The following is a 16285-nucleotide window of genomic DNA, read 5'->3' on the forward strand; positions in this document are numbered from 1 at the left end:
TCTGCTATAGTATTTTAATTGCTTCTGAAGCTTCTTTGCATCATTTACAAGTATTGTTAGACATATTGTCCTCCAACCATGTAGTTGCCAGCTTTATAGCAAGCTAAATGTCCTTCAACCAGAGACTCTTCAGCAGTCCCAGTCATAGTTATTTATTTTCTGGTTATTATTTTATTACTATTACTACCACCACCACCACCACTGCTGCTGCTGCTGCTGCTGCTGCTGCTGCTGCTGCTTTTAGCAGTAGTTCTTAAGCACCTTCGCAGCATGCAAAGGATAGAAAAAAAATACAAGTTTAAGGTTCAGTCTGAAATACACATCGTCAGGATGTTAGTGGTTTTTAGCATGCTGTCTATTTATCCAGTTATGTACACACTTTTCTCCTAAACATAGGACGGTTGTATTTTATGAATCAGTTTATCTAGCAAATATGCTTTATAAAATGCTCGTTATTTATCATGAGTCATTAGAGCAAAGATAGCACAAAACGGAGATTTAGCTCTGATTAGTTCTAGGAGGATTACTTTCTTGGTTTTTTCTTGACAAAGCAAAATAGATTTTGTTTCCATAATCTTTAGATGTGACCAGTAACTTTTTAGCATTCATACTATATAAGATATACCTCAATTCGAAAACATAAAACAAGTGTGGAAAATAAAAAAAGATGAAAATAAATTACTAGCTGCAAATTAATGTTAAGTTATCCATTTATAGAATATGAAATATTTCTTTGTTATTTCTCCCAATGTATCAGAAATTTTTATAAAACAGTTTTGTGAGTAATTCATGAATGTAATGTGTAAATAAGGAAGTATACAGGGTGATTCACGATGATTCAACAGAATTTCAATGATCTTATTCTGTGGACTATTTGAGCCAGAAAATGTTACATGAACGTGGGTCTTATTTTCAGTAGCATGTGATTGGTTTGTAAAAATTCATTGTGGTGCACTTGTACAAGGCTTATAATTTATTTATGAACATATGTACTTATAAATATCATTATGCATGTCTCCACGCAACAATGAACACACTGTGTGAATTGCTATGTGTTTGTTTATTCCTTCACAGCAAAGTAGCCTAAGTAGAAGGAGAAATTTTTGAACATTTGCTTTAAAAACTGGTTCAGTGGTGTGTTCAATAATATATGGTTTTTACATTATTCTGCTTGTATTTGTTGTCAATTTACTTATTTATTTTCAAACAGTTGCAACTTCTGGAATACTGATAGGGTCCATGTTCACATGACATTTTGTGCTCAAAATAGTCCATAGGAGTGTATCCACAAGTGCTCTTGAATTGTTGTGAACCAACCTGAATGTGCAACTCAGGTTACACTATTTGTTTTTTAAAAGTTGTTTAGATTTTATTTAAATTATGTAGGATTGTGATAAGTATTGCACTTCCTTTTAGGTATTTTTGTTAAATTCTCTTTAGCTCTGTATTTCTGGTAACTGTGCATTAATTTATGAAAATATTTTCAGACGAGCTACTAGTTCTAATCTTCCAATGGCTATGCGTTTCCGACATCTGAAAGAAACATCAAAGGAAGCTGTGGGTGTTTATCGTTCCAACATCCATGGACGGGGATTGTTCTGTCTGAGGGACATAGAAGCTGGAGAAATGGTGATAGAATATGCGGGAGAAGTGATACGTTCCATGTTGACAGACAAACGTGAGAAATATTACGAATCTAAAGATATTGGCTGCTACATGTTCAGAATAGATGATCAATTGGTCGTGGATGCTACAATGAGAGGGAATGCTGCAAGATTTATCAACCATTCCTGTGAGGTAAGATAAAAATAATTTATTTAATTATAAGTAAGGCTGTTAAATTCTCACTTAAACTGGTGCACCAAATAAGAAAATTCGAGATAATTCTACATGCGATCTTTTGTGTTCTGGGAGTTTCAGGGTTTATTTAACTAACCATCATCAATATCATTTTCACGTACACAATATTAGAAGTGTTCCTTTGTAGTAGATAAAAAGAGACTAGATTGCCACCTATCTTTCTGGTCCAATTAATGAATGATGTTACTAGTTAGTGATGTATGCAGTGGAGGGAGAAAGGAACTGGGCACCCTACTTCCATTGTTTCCTGGCTTAGTTGCCTCATTAATGATGACTTATTGGTGTCGCTCATGATGTTCCAACAAGTCTTCGGACTGCTGATTGAACATACATTATGGTCTACAGACTCGGTCAGTGTGGAATTAATAAAATATTTTAAATAAATGAAGATGCTATTACATTTACCATCACAAAAGTGAAGACAAAGTTCAACACATTTGTATTTACAGCTGGAATGATAGTTTTTGGCCAGTGGTTCCACTATTCAGACATGGGGGGGGGGAGTCTATATTACAGAAAACACTATCATACAATCCATTTTAAACTATCGAGTGTAGAAATAAAATGTGAATTAATTCTGTTTACAAATCAGACTAAAACATTGAAACGTATTAAATGAATACTTTGACATTTATTAATAAAAAAGATATGTATAAAGGTGTTCCTTAGATACACCATGAAAGTGCTTGCAGAGTATGGAGCCCCATGCTTTCTTGACTTTGGCATTAGAATGAGGTGGTGGGGTCAGCACCACACTCCAACTGCCTTTTACCTTTGGGAAAGACCCAGTACCCAATTTGATAGGAGGCTGAGTGAACTTCAGTGTCATTCTGAAAGTTTGGCAACAAGAAAAATCCAGTCACCACTTGCACTTGAATCCAAGACCTTCTTGTCTGTAGCCAGTTATGCTATCAGTGGAGATATCCAACCATCTATTAATCAAGTGCAATTTAGTCAACATTACCTATGACTAACCATGCTGTTGGGAGCTCTGAGTATATGCAGCTGCCAACTTTCCATTATGCTATTCTGCATCTTGTTTCACCAGTTGAAAATGTTTGTTCTTGCTATATTCTCTTTTGATACTGACTTTTAAATGCAGTTGTTTTTTTTTTTTTTCTTTCAAACAACTCTTAAGTTTACAAAACACTAATTAGTAGATAAAGTTAAAAATCTTGTGTAAAGCCTGCCACACATGCATGGTCTTGTTCATGAATTTACTTGTACCATCTTTTGTTGTAATGCAAGACAGAGCGTGTGTGTGGCTAAGACGACAATTTATCGATTGTGTTCCGTCAATTGTTCGGTATGAACAGAATCAAGCTGTGCTTAAAATTTTGCTGCATGTACATGCTCGCTGAAGAAGACAGAGCATATAGGTGGTAATTACGATTTGCATCTAGTCTTTTCAAGGAAGATGACTGATTTAAAATTAATTTCAAGAGAGATTTTGATCGAATTTATTAATTTATATATAAGCAACCCATGTCTTTAGAAGATATAATCTAAAGAATATTCTGATAAATAAAAAAGTGTACTAAATTATAATTGATAAAATTAAAGGGGCTGATGCTGAAGCCAATAGAGATTAATTTATCAAGAAGATAAATTCATTACTTACAAGCTACAGACAAGAATTAGGAAAGAAATCTGGTACTGAAACTGATAAAATATACAAATCTAATTTACGGTATTCCGATCTTCTTGGATATCTCTTGGACAGGAAATAGCTGGACAAAATGGAATGGATAATTTGGAGTCCTAAGAGGGAAAAAATAGTAATACAATACTGATATGATTATAATTAGGCTAGTTTATTACCAAATAATTCAAATGGTGCAAGTTTTCATAAAAATAATGAAAGCAGTGTTATGGCATAAGTAGTAAACAAAATTGTATGACTGTGAATTCAAGGTTTGAGAATTGGAAATGGTTAAATTATGTTTTCCAGTACAAAGGAAATAAATATTCTATTTGCGATAAATTAATGTGTAAAAACTGGCTCCTTTTTCAGTAACCATTATTAATTTTGACAATTTAGATTTATTTCTGGAATTCCTCCTCCTTTTTTTTACCTTATAGCGAAATTAAGTATTGTATTATATCTCGTCCATATATGAACCGTTGAGAGCAGAAGTGGTGTAAGTCAAAAATGGGTAATGAGGGTTAAAGTAAACATTCTGTAAAATACAGAGCAAAGTAGCAATTAATATTCAATTTATTTAAACTATTAGTAGTTAGTGAATACCACGAAGGACATATTAATTGCTACTTTGCACTGTATTTTACAGAACTTTTACAAGAGACTAATATGAAAAATTATAGAAATAACTGAATGGTTTGTGGACATCAATGTTCCGTTTTGCATTCCAACTTAGATCTGTACAAGTAAATCCATGAAAAAGACTGTGCGTGTATGGCAGGCTTTAGACTTATGTACTACATGGTGTGTGACGTACAGTAAAACCTCATTAATATGCTCCGGCTTATGCTTCCAAATCCCATTTGTAATGCTTTTTGGATCGGAAATGAAAAAAGATTCCATATAAATTGCGAAACTTGTAATGTTTTAAAAGCATATAACGAAGAAATAGGTAGCTGTGATTGTACTGAGGGTCACTGGACGAGTACAAAGAAATTTCACCCTCTACTTGGAAAAACTCTCCGGTCAGCACTGTCGTAAGTTGTTTCTACTGGTGCTTTCCTTTGTATGAAAGTGTCCGTCAGTACATTCCTGTCATTTCTGTAAAATTTAGTCATCCTTTAAATTCTGTGGAGTATGAAGTAAGTTTGATAATGCAAAATGGTAAATACAAATGATATCACAGACGAATGCCATCAATTCATCACTGACGCAGTACTTTGATTACTGCTCCTTGAAACTGATGGCCATCCTGTCCCAATTGGCATGTCACTGTACCTTTATAAGTATGTTTGCATGATGTGGCAATGAAATTCCAGGTGTGAAATGTTGGCCCCTAACTTCTTCATTAGTAGCCACGAATTGTGGACTGCTGCATCCAGCATCTAAGTGAAAATTGATCAACACCACTTCTTTCCATGTATGCCTATATGATAAATGAAATGTTTTCGTCCATCCTGTCTGTTCCTCCCATGAATTTATTATATGCACCGAACAATGTATCACAAAGAAATCGCACTTTCTTCTGTTGTGCTTGTGAATAACGAGACACGTTCAAAATAGACTGCACTCCATGACAAATGGACACTATGGTCACCATTGAATTGTCGACCCACTGCACAATACCAATTCCTTTGTTTGAAATGTTCACCATTTCATAAGAGCCACGTGTCTTTTTCTTCATCTCTTTGAATGACGTAAGTGGGCAGTCTTTCGGTATTCTGTTTTCACGGATTGTGGATGCTGTAACTTGTGATGTCACTCCAGATTCCAAATTGAGGTTTAAAATAAGTCCATGTACTTTTCAAATTGCTACTGTAGTGCTTGGAAAAGAAAATCTGAGTTACGTCAAAGACTTTCACAACATATTCGTCAGCATTTGTTCATTCTGGTAATACTGTCACTGATACAGCCTTAAATACACCCATTGTATTCAATTTTCTAATAAATTTCGAAGATGGAATATTTCTTGAAATTTATCTCGAAATGAATATCACTAACCATTTCCAGTATACACATTCAAAGCAAGCTCTGATTCCTTGATTCAAAGACTGTATGTGACTAGTGGTGTTAGAACAGTGGATACAGCAGTGACACAGTGACAGTTCTTGATTTTGAGAGGAAACGTGATCTAATAGAAGCGGGATATTTCTACTTTTACATGCCTTTTTCTTTCTACAGCTAACAGCCATTCAGAAAATATTGTCTATATGCATTTTTCGATCATTTATATTCACATGGATGTTTTCAGTATAATTGGCGACTATGTTAATGTCACATTCGTTGTGATAAATAAAATGTTGGAAGAGACTTTTAAAGTTTACTCTTGCTTCCAACATATCACTCTTAATGTATTACCTTATTGTCGGCATATTGGATCTAGCCAGTCAGCACAGCAATGTTTTCAAAGCCCAGGTCTGACTACATGATTCGTAATATTATGACCACTGGTGTAGTTCCAGGTGTTCAAATACAGAACATAATAAGGACTATTTTGTGATTTCGAATTAAAAAATCGTGTTTTTGGGATGGGCCCCTCATATGCATTCGAAATCATATTGTGTATTAACCACATTACAAAGCATGTAAGTTCCTATATATCGAACTGGGGAACAACCAGTCCTTCGAAATATGTGCTACTTTGACTTAAGCAATTTCAAAATGAGTTTTTACTGTATGTCTTTCTGATTTTGATAAAACACACTGTCGAGAAAAAAAAATAAATAAAAGCTTAGTATTCAGATTTTTATAAATGCATATTTAATTAACAGAAATGCTATTCTACATGCAATACAACCTCATAATATTTTGAAGTATCACATACTACACCTTTATTTATGCATACAGTATCATTTTTAACATGGTATTGCATAGAACTTGTGCATTATGCCCTTTTGGTGCCACTTGAATTCATTTTCTACAAAACCCCTTTCACATCCCTTGCCATTAATAAACACACAACCATGTTAACATAACTCTAGACACCTAGTAACGCCCCTAGAATCAGTAACAACCCACATCTTTTTGGAATTCTTGCAATTAGGGTTCAGACATTCTGTGGAATTGCATCGTATTCTTCATGAATAGCTACCAAAATCTCAGCCAAGGTGAATAACTCAGCAGATTTGATGTCCGAGCATGTCTCTCCCACACATGCTCGATGAGTTTTGAGGTCAGGACTTCATACTGACCAATCCAAAGTGATCAATCTTCTTAATGTATCCAGCTGTTTGCTAACAACATAAAGTCCACTATAGTCCACTGTAGTCTATTCGGTTTTTGTTTTTCACGAGAAATGAGGGGTATTTTGATCGGTGTTCATTGTAGATGCCTATTGCTAGTAGCCAGAGTTGGGGTGTAGTCAATATATACTGCAGGGCTGTGTCTTCTGCAACTGGTACTGATGATTTTAATTTACTTCTTTTGTGGTTTATGGATGGATTAGTATAGAAGAATGTGTTCCAGATCTTCATCATGATTATTACACCACAGACAAGTAGAATTATCAGAAATATGAAATCGGTGTAGGTACAATTGTGCGACAATGTGACCTGTTCTGGCTCTTGTTAAAAATGTTTGAACATGTCTGGGCAAGTTTTTGTACATTTCCAGGTCATTTGGTTTCTTTTGTACAGACTCTAAAATTTTTCCTTTCTCCTCTCCCCCTCAGTGTAAAATAGTCCCTCAATTGGATCTCCGGGTAGGGACTGCACTGGGAGATGCCAAGAATCGTACTAAAGTGCTAAATCCAAAGTGATCATTTCAGTTTCCTCTAGGAACTGTGACACATATCGAGCAATGTGAGGTCTGGCATTTTCGTGATCGAAATTAAGTTCTCACTGATATGAGGAACAAAGGGGATGGCATGTTCAAAAAGTACCGCCACGAAATAATGATGCACATTTACTGCCCTATTTTCAGTGAACACAAACTTGGTGCGGGCTTCACACCTGATGCCCCCTATATCATGACAGAACTTGCTGAGAAAATACAGGAGGCATAATGCTCTTCAAGTCTTTTCCACAATATTTCCTCTTAGTCTGGAGACCTGACGCTAAATCTCACTTCATCAATGAAGAGAACATTGTTCCACTGCTCATTGTTAAATTCACATGTCCTTGATCAAGCTGTAGACGTATCTCTTATGGTGTGTCAACTGAGGGCCACTCAGTCGGATTTATGAATGTCATCCAGGCCACCTGTTGGACTTGGACAATCATCGCATATATAGAGCACAAAATGGGCCAAAGCGTGCCTAAGTTATGGACCAATCCCGGAACCAGTTCTTGTAAAGGCAAGCAAGAAGGCCACTCAGAGTCTTCTTGCCATCAAGTTTGTTTCCCTGTCTTTCTTGATGTCCACTTGCTGATGTCGATATTACGCACCTATTCCAGGCAATTTCTTGCGTCTACTGCTGTAGCATGGCGCTCTCTCAACATCTCCAGAGTTAAAAAAGTGTCGTCTCTGGCTGAACAACCTGACCCAGATCGTCTATGGAAAGTGTTGTATTTTTGATAACGTCTTATAGCTCGATAAACACTTTTGGGTGATGTTTCTGGCACATTCACAATACGGAAGCTGCATCCATCATCAATTAATGTAACTGCACATGCAATATTTTCTGGACCCAAAGCCATCTTGAGTTAAATTTTCCTTCACGGAACTTCAAGTTGAGAAATGTTTAGAGATGCCAAGTGCAACAAGATCAACAATGGGGACACAGCAAAGACTGCCATAGCTGTGTAAAACTTAACTGAGGTAGCATCATAAAACTGCAAAACATGTCTCTGTGAGATTAAGGGTACGAAAGGACATGGGGGTGGTCTCGATTTTATCATATTCTTATTTCAGAATGTTTATAAGTGTGTTCTAGGACCAAAACCAAACAACAGTTACATTTAATCAAGATAATTTTGTAACATATTTCAAATATTGCAACTGTTACATTTTTTTGCTTAGCATTGTATATAGATATTAGAATTTTTTGACTTGCTCTAAGCATTTATTACAGTTTTGCTTTGTGTTGGATTTTCTCGGGTGAATGTTACGATAATCTTTTATTATGCTGTATAGGAAAAGGGAGCAATGCAGAAAAATAGCTATACTGAATGCTTGTCTTGATGTTGAGGATGACAGTACTAGTAACTTTAGAGAAACTCAATAGTACTTGTATTAGCATTTAAATTTGAATGTTGCTGTACTAACGAGAGTTTGATAACTTTATTTATTTATTTTGTATCTAAATGTATTGTATTTTTCATTCCCATAAGACAAGTTATAACATAAATAATTGAAGGTGTTCACTCGCCTAATTAACTGATTAGAGTATTTAACTGCTTAAGTAATGGAAATTTAAAAAGTTTCATGTGCAAACATAATATGTGCGTCTTCTTTTGCACCAAATTCTTATTTTTAGCTACCGGTATTTATTTTACACATGAACATGTTATTTGGTTTTGGGTATGTAATGTCTGTGAAAAACGATTTCCCATAGGTATTGAATAATTTATTTGGTTCATATTCAACCAGCATCTCTGAGTCAATTTACCTAGCAATGATGTACATGAAACACAGTAGAATCTTGTCAATCTGAACTTCAGTAGTTCGAAATTTCAGTTAATCTGAAAAGGTGGAGGGGGAAGGGGACATAATGGAAATATTAACAAACCTCACCAGATTCTAATAATTCTTCGAAAGTAAAGGAAAACTCTAAATAATACTCATAAATTTAAACTTTCCATGAGATTTCGATCGAAATTTTTACAAATAGTTTTGAAGAAATAACGAATAATTAGTCACCACACTGTTTATTAAGCGCTACATGATGTTATATTATAATAAAAATAAATAATACACGATATATTGAGGAAATATAAGTGTGAAATAATATATAGGGAAGTAGAATTTCAGATAATCTGAACAGTTTTCGGCCCAATTAGTTCGAATTAGCGAGGTTCTTATGGAATAATTTTTAGTAAAGCTTTAGTGAGTCTTTATTAGAAATCGAAAACGCACAGTGATGTTTTAGTCCACATGAAATGAGGTGATTTTCGTCGCGATTTTGTGTACCTAATAAGATAAAATGACGATTGAAACAATACAGTATGTACTAAATGAAAAATTATTTTGAGAGTAATCAATATTACAATATAAAGAATTACTTTATCAAGTAATCATTACCAAGTCAGAAGTGGATTTACAAAAAAATATTGCTTCAGAATTCATTATGCAAATAACCACTGAGAAACAAAAGTGATGGCTTTTTTAAGGAAAGATCTCATCTCATGCAAAATTCTTATAGATTATATACTCATTGAATGTGTTAATACACTTTATACAATTTTTTTAATGTTATTTAACGACGCTGAATCATCTGAGAGGTTATCTAGCGTCGATTAAGTTGATAATAGGATGATATTTGGTAAGATGAATGCGAGGAATCACCATGGCTTTACGTGACATTCACAGTACAGCTGGGAAAACCTCGGAAGAAACCCAACCAGATAATCAACCCAAGCGAGATTCGAACTCACGGCCAAACTCTGTCTCATATCCATAGGCAAACGCTTTTCAGAATGACTCTGTATCGTGTGCTTCATATCAGTTACAAATGATCAAGAATAGTTTACTATGCATGTGCGTATGTGGGTGTGTGTAGGTGGGAAGGGAATTCAACAGCATATCAATGTGACGATAAGACGAGTGATTATTGCCTTATTTCAAGAACAAAACCGAATATCACGTCTGCTTATGGTAATGCTTACCCTAGAAATAAGTTTGTCCACAGAACTGTGAAGGACAACCCACATGGCAGATAACACAAATAGCGTGCTGCTTTCGTCACTAACGTGCGATTGTGTGATAATAGCACGGCTGATGTGAATGAGCGTGGTGTTTACGTTGTAAGACTTTCTCTTTACATTGAAACAACTTAAGACCCTGTAGTAAATAAACCATGAACTTGAACCAAGCTTACTAAAATATAGCTAAACTGGTCGTGGAAAAACAAAAACAATTTCCTTCTTCTTTCCTGCCACTTCTTTCTTCTCTTTTTCGTCATATTTACTTTTCTTTTTGAGGGGGAGTAGACATGTATCACCATTTACATTAATTTAATTTTCATTATCACTGCCTCATTTCACAGTAAATTGGTTTTAAAATATTTATTTTAGTATTTATATGACACCTGCGTGATTTTGTATTTATTTCATGAAGTTCGTCTTCCGAGGCTACATGCCACTCGGACATGGGTTAAAATCTCGCTTGGGCTAGTAATGTGATTGGGGTTTTTTCCAACTGTATGGCGAATGTGAGCTATTCCCATGACATCTTCGAATTTCTCTCGCCAAATACGAACTCATTATTACGAATTCCACTGATGATAGATAATTGCACAGATTCATTAAATAAGCCATAAAAGAAAGAAAGAAAAGAAAAGAAATTTACGATGATAACGTTCGTCTAAAAATTATGGCTCTTGTAAAACTTTTGTTTGATTGCAGATTTTCAGTTGCTTTTAATTTCTAGGACTTCATAATAGCTTTTGAATAAATATCTGTTTGAATTCTGTTTTGCATTAAGACAAACTTTTTTAGTCAATAACTGATCCTGAACTTGAACAGACAGTGAATTCGTGAAATATAAATATTGTATGTTAAAGCAAATTTCGGATATTTAAAATTACAGCTAAACAGAGTGATAACAGGGGGTGGGGAAAGATTAGATATGGAAGCTTATTAATAAAAGTTTAAAATAGTTTTTTTAGTAGACATTAAAAATAGAAACTAGCACACTTGTTATTTCAAGATTATGTTTCTGTAGTACAGGGAGAGAGTCCCGCACCGTGGCATCGTGGTCTAAGGCATCCTGCATAGGACTCGCGTTACGGAATGCATGCTGGTTCGAGTCCTCATGGGGGAAGAAATTTTCTCATGAAATTTCAGCCAGTGTATGGGACCAGTGCCCACCCAGCATCGTGATGCACTTGGGGAGCTACGATAGGTAGTGAAAATCTGGTTTCGCAAACCAGCTATAACAGCTAGGGGATCATTGTGCTAACCACACGATACCTCCATTCTGGTTGGATGATCGTCCACCTTTGCTTTGGCATGTGGACGTGAGGCCAGCAGCCGGCTGGTCGATCTTGGCCCTTCATGGACTGTAGCGCCATGGATTTAATTTTACTTTACTAGTACCGGGAGAGAGTGTGGTCTCAAAGCTGAAAAAAAAAATTCTAATTTTGAACTATTCATTATGCCTGTGTTGAAATAATCATTAGTCCACTTGTATTTGTATCCTGATGGATGTGTAATTTTTTCATATTTTGATGTAAAGATCTATATTTGACCTACAAGAGAGAAAAATTGTAACATTTTGACATGAAAGATTTGCTCTGACACCATGGAAACAAAGTATAAGATGAACTTCGTGCCGCGTGATTTTCCACGTGTTGGGGCTTGCTTCATTATGTAATAATAATTATTGGATAGGGTATACTCATCTTGTTTTTTTTTTATTATTATTATTTAACACCACACATATTGACTTGTAGCCATTTATGCCTCTGCCTAACTTATGATGATTATGATATTATGATAGTGAGACCAGATTTCCAAAATAAAAAAATGAAACACTTATTAAAGCTGACATGAATCAACATTTTATCTGAACATTCATTATTACTTGTGTTTATGTAATATAATGTCAGTGAGCAATAAGATCCAGTTTTATTTATTTTAATGTAATAAATACTACACTGTTTACAATAACTAGACTATAATAATTATGCAAGTACGTAATAGAGTAGCATGGATACTTGGCTTAAGTCATTGTTGACAATTTTTATATTGCAACTAGTCTGGATTAAATAGGTTAACTTATCTGTTTAAAAATACCTTAGGTTAATTGGACCTTACATCATATTCATGTCATTGTATTCTGAACTTTTTTCATAACAACATTTTTTGCCTCATAGTACCTTATCTGGATCATATTTCTTTGATGAGTGAATTTGCTGTAGAAGTGTTGACCACGCAAGACACATTTTTGAAATGACATTTTGTGATTAATATGGCCTTTATGGTTTTAACTGAAAACTGATTCCTTTCGTCAGACCAAATTGAATTCAACAATAAAAACACTCTTCCTGATGATGCATTGGTGCCAGCTATTCCTAATACAAAACTTACAATCTGAATTATGTTTGTAAAACTGATGTATTTATCTTTCATAATAAAATAAAAGAAAAAATATTTTAACAATAATTTAGGGAAATGGAATGACATTTAAAAAGGGGGGCGGGGCATTTGGCTTTCCGAGCATACTTTTCGTGGAACAGGGGACAAGAGGCTGAAAAAAGGAACCATTAAAAATGGGATGTTTGGTCACTCTATATTATGATGATGAATGCTGTTCTGAGGTTGGCTACCCATTAGGTCGGATTCTGTTAGCCCCATAATCTAGGATACAGACTTAACAATATAACTTTCTCTCGCCACTATTCAACACCAGCACATCTAAAAAGTAATATAATTTACCGTCAAAAACTATGACCCTAATTACAGTCACATTCTGCATCTAACACAGTTGGACACAGTTCAGATAACACAAACTACGCCACATCTGAACCATAGAGCCTCAAACATATGTCAACATTTATTTCTCTCATTGAACTCTCTTATGCTTATATGTGGTTATGGCTTCCATAAATATTTTTCAAAGTTTTCAAAGCTTTTTGTGTATGTATAATGCTCTGAAACTGATATAAAATTTTGTTGATTTGATGCTCGGCAGTTTTTCTTATATTTAAGTAATTGTAGGTATTATTAAATATAAATAAATTTATACTGATATTTTAGACCAGCCTCATGGTCTAGTGGTCAGAGCTTCTGGCTATTGTTCATGAGGTCCCGGGTTCGATTCCCGGTTAGAGCACAGGAATTTTTCCTTAAAGGGGATTATTCCTGTGTTCGTCCATGGTCTGGAATTTAGGTTAAGTTTAGATTTAAGACCTCTCCTGGCACCACATTATCATAATCATCCTATCACATCATTGGGGTAATGTAACTCCGCCTTCCATGTGTCCCAACCTCAGAAGTGGGTTACAATTAAGCCACGGCCAGGAGAGAAGACCAGAAATGTCGAAAAGACAACCTGGTGGCATTGGATAAAAAAAAAAAATACTGATATTTTATTATATGTATTGTTACCTACCTCTGATTGAATAATTCTTTTTTCTATAGCCCAACTGCTATTCACGTGTGGTGGACATCCTGGGAAAGAAGCACATCCTGATCTTTGCTCTCCGTCGCATACCACAGGGAGAAGAACTTACGTACGATTATAAGTTCCCTTTCGAAGATGTAAAGATTCCATGCACGTGTGGTTCGCGGAAGTGTCGAAAATACCTAAATTGAATGGGCAATTCTTGTCATCAGTATTTGATACTCTTCAGTAATTCGCCACACGATTCTCTTCGAGGCATTTCAATGAACTCTGTTCGTGGCTTTGGGCTAATGTTAACTTTTTATATATATATAATTTTCCAAGAGCTGAAATGTGTGAAAGGTGCTTGATGTGTGTGGTTTTTAAAATGAGTGATCTTATACTCTGGTGGCCTACATTGATCAGTGTTTGCAGTTATAAGATAACTGTTTCGGGTATATATCTCACAGAATGGAGGATTTTAGTATGCTTTTAGGCTATCTCCATACATAATTCGCCATTCTGATTGAGATAAAGTGTAAGATCTGTCCTGCACAATCTTTATAATAAGGGCCCACATTTTCATGAACTGAAGTTCTTTAAAATTGCGTACATTTATAATCCAAAAGATATGGACAGACATAACCAGAATCAATTGTAAATTCGGCCTGAAATTTATAAAACCAACTTCATCTGAAACACTATAATTTAGAAGTTGTTTTCCACTGCTTTAATTGCTCATTTTGGGTGGTATACCCTGACTAAACAAGAAAGGGAGAATTGAAATAATATATGAATTAATCTCATTTGTGGGCAGCCACACTGGGAGCTCTGAATTCCTCTCACAGATGAAAACTTTACTAGAAGATACTCATACAGCATACCAGTTTTCCATAAAGTCTGTGAATTAATGAATTTAATATATGATAAAAATATGAATCCTTCCAGAACTTGTACAAAGAATGCAAAAACCCAAAATTGGCAGAAATGTGCATTTATGCATACAGTAAAGTCGTATGCTTTTAATTAAAGGCTGTAAGCGTAACTGCAAGTAACACGTCGTAAAAATGTGGGCCCTGTCGATAATACTACGTAATGTTGCGCATTGTGCTGTAAGTATTAAGCTAAGCATAAGTACTCGGGTAGACTTTTTTAAGAATTAAGCTAAGCAGTTGAAGTAATAGTTGCTTTTTATGATGTAAGTGAAGATTTTGTACATTATTGTAAAAATGAAAATAACAAAATGTAATGTTTAGTCATAAAGGAAGGTACTTAGTGCGTTCTATATTAATTTTTACCACTATGTGGTAGATAATACCAGTTTGCACTATTTTATTATGAGGACCTGTGATCTTTATAGTCATATCTTAAGATGATGTGCTATCAACGAAAGTGTGAATCCAGTTGGGTCACAAATATTTGTATACAATTTATCCCGTGGATATTCCTTGTGATACTTTTCTTGTAATTATGGCTCCAAAGCAGCAGAAGGTTGCCAGCGCTCGAGTTGTGGAGTGGAGCCACCTTGTATATGAATACCTAAGGGTACAATACGTAAGTGTGATAAGAACAATTATTGAAGACTGGTGCTTCGGGGAACACCTATAAATTTAATATTCTTTATCTGAGTATTTTTTCTTCTTGATTATTAACCATGGCACATTTACATTTCAATTTAGAATGCAACATAGATACTTATATTTGCATGGTAACATTTCACTTTTTTTTTTCTTTCTGTATGAGTCAATTCATGTACACTGTTACAGGTAAATAATACACTACAGTCGTTCACATCCTGACCAGCTTTGTAATAAATATGTTTTTCGTATGGAAAACTGGATTGAATTTCTTATATTCCCTAGTAGTCCTACATTTCAAGTACAACCATAATCTGCTGCAAAACAAACTATCTTCTTAAAAAAAATTAATGCACTGCAAGAAAGCAAGTACTGTACTGTCTTTCACAAAAAATGCTTTGAAATTTCAATGTAATAGAAATGCAGAGGTGCCAACTATTACGGATTGTCCCCCATTATTACGGAATTGCGATCAAAGAGAAAATTATTATGGAAAAACAGTATCCTGGGGAAAAAAAAATATATATTTATTTCGTAGATAGAAAACGAGAGAAAATTTGTCACCACTGCTTGCTTCTGTAGTTCGGTTGCTCTTATTTCCGGCAGCCAATCACGTTGCAGGTCGGCTACATTTAAATGTGTGCGTCTTGCCATTCACTGCTGATGACATTATGCACTTCCTAAGGCTCGTTAAATACTTAATATAACCGCCTGCCATTTTTGTTATTTCGTTGGCATTTGCAGAAACCACACAAGGACATTATTTGCTCAATTACTGTGCATTTGATTTATTATCATAGGAGCTACGAAATGATAATGCTTAACGGCACGGCAAATAGATTCCTCGTCTGGTAGCTTGGCAACGAAAGAACAAAAATGGCGACTTTATAGAGCCTTCGCTTCCTAAGGTGTATGCAAAGAGGAGGAGTCACGCCAGAAATAACAGTGACGCGACTATAGTTATGTGCACAACATTTGGTAGCCATGCAGGTGAAATCATCTC

General features: G+C 35.1%; 1 protein-coding gene across 1 annotated transcript in view; it reads left to right on the forward strand.

Moving 5' to 3' along the window:
- The window catches only part of trx (histone lysine N-methyltransferase trithorax), a 67448-nt gene extending 51908 nt beyond the window's left edge, over nt 1-15540 (forward strand). Inside the window, exons 13-14 of the mRNA XM_069841702.1 lie at nt 1488-1797; nt 13744-15540. Coding sequence (XP_069697803.1) covers nt 1488-1797; nt 13744-13917 — 484 coding nt within the window. The 3' untranslated portion in view covers nt 13918-15540. The remainder of the gene's footprint in view (nt 1-1487; nt 1798-13743) is intronic.
- Nucleotides 15541-16285: the final 745 nt, after the last annotated feature.

The sequence above is a fragment of the Periplaneta americana genome, chromosome 12 (assembly GCF_040183065.1).
Source record: "Periplaneta americana isolate PAMFEO1 chromosome 12, P.americana_PAMFEO1_priV1, whole genome shotgun sequence".
Taxonomy (NCBI): Eukaryota; Metazoa; Arthropoda; class Insecta; order Blattodea; family Blattidae; genus Periplaneta; species Periplaneta americana.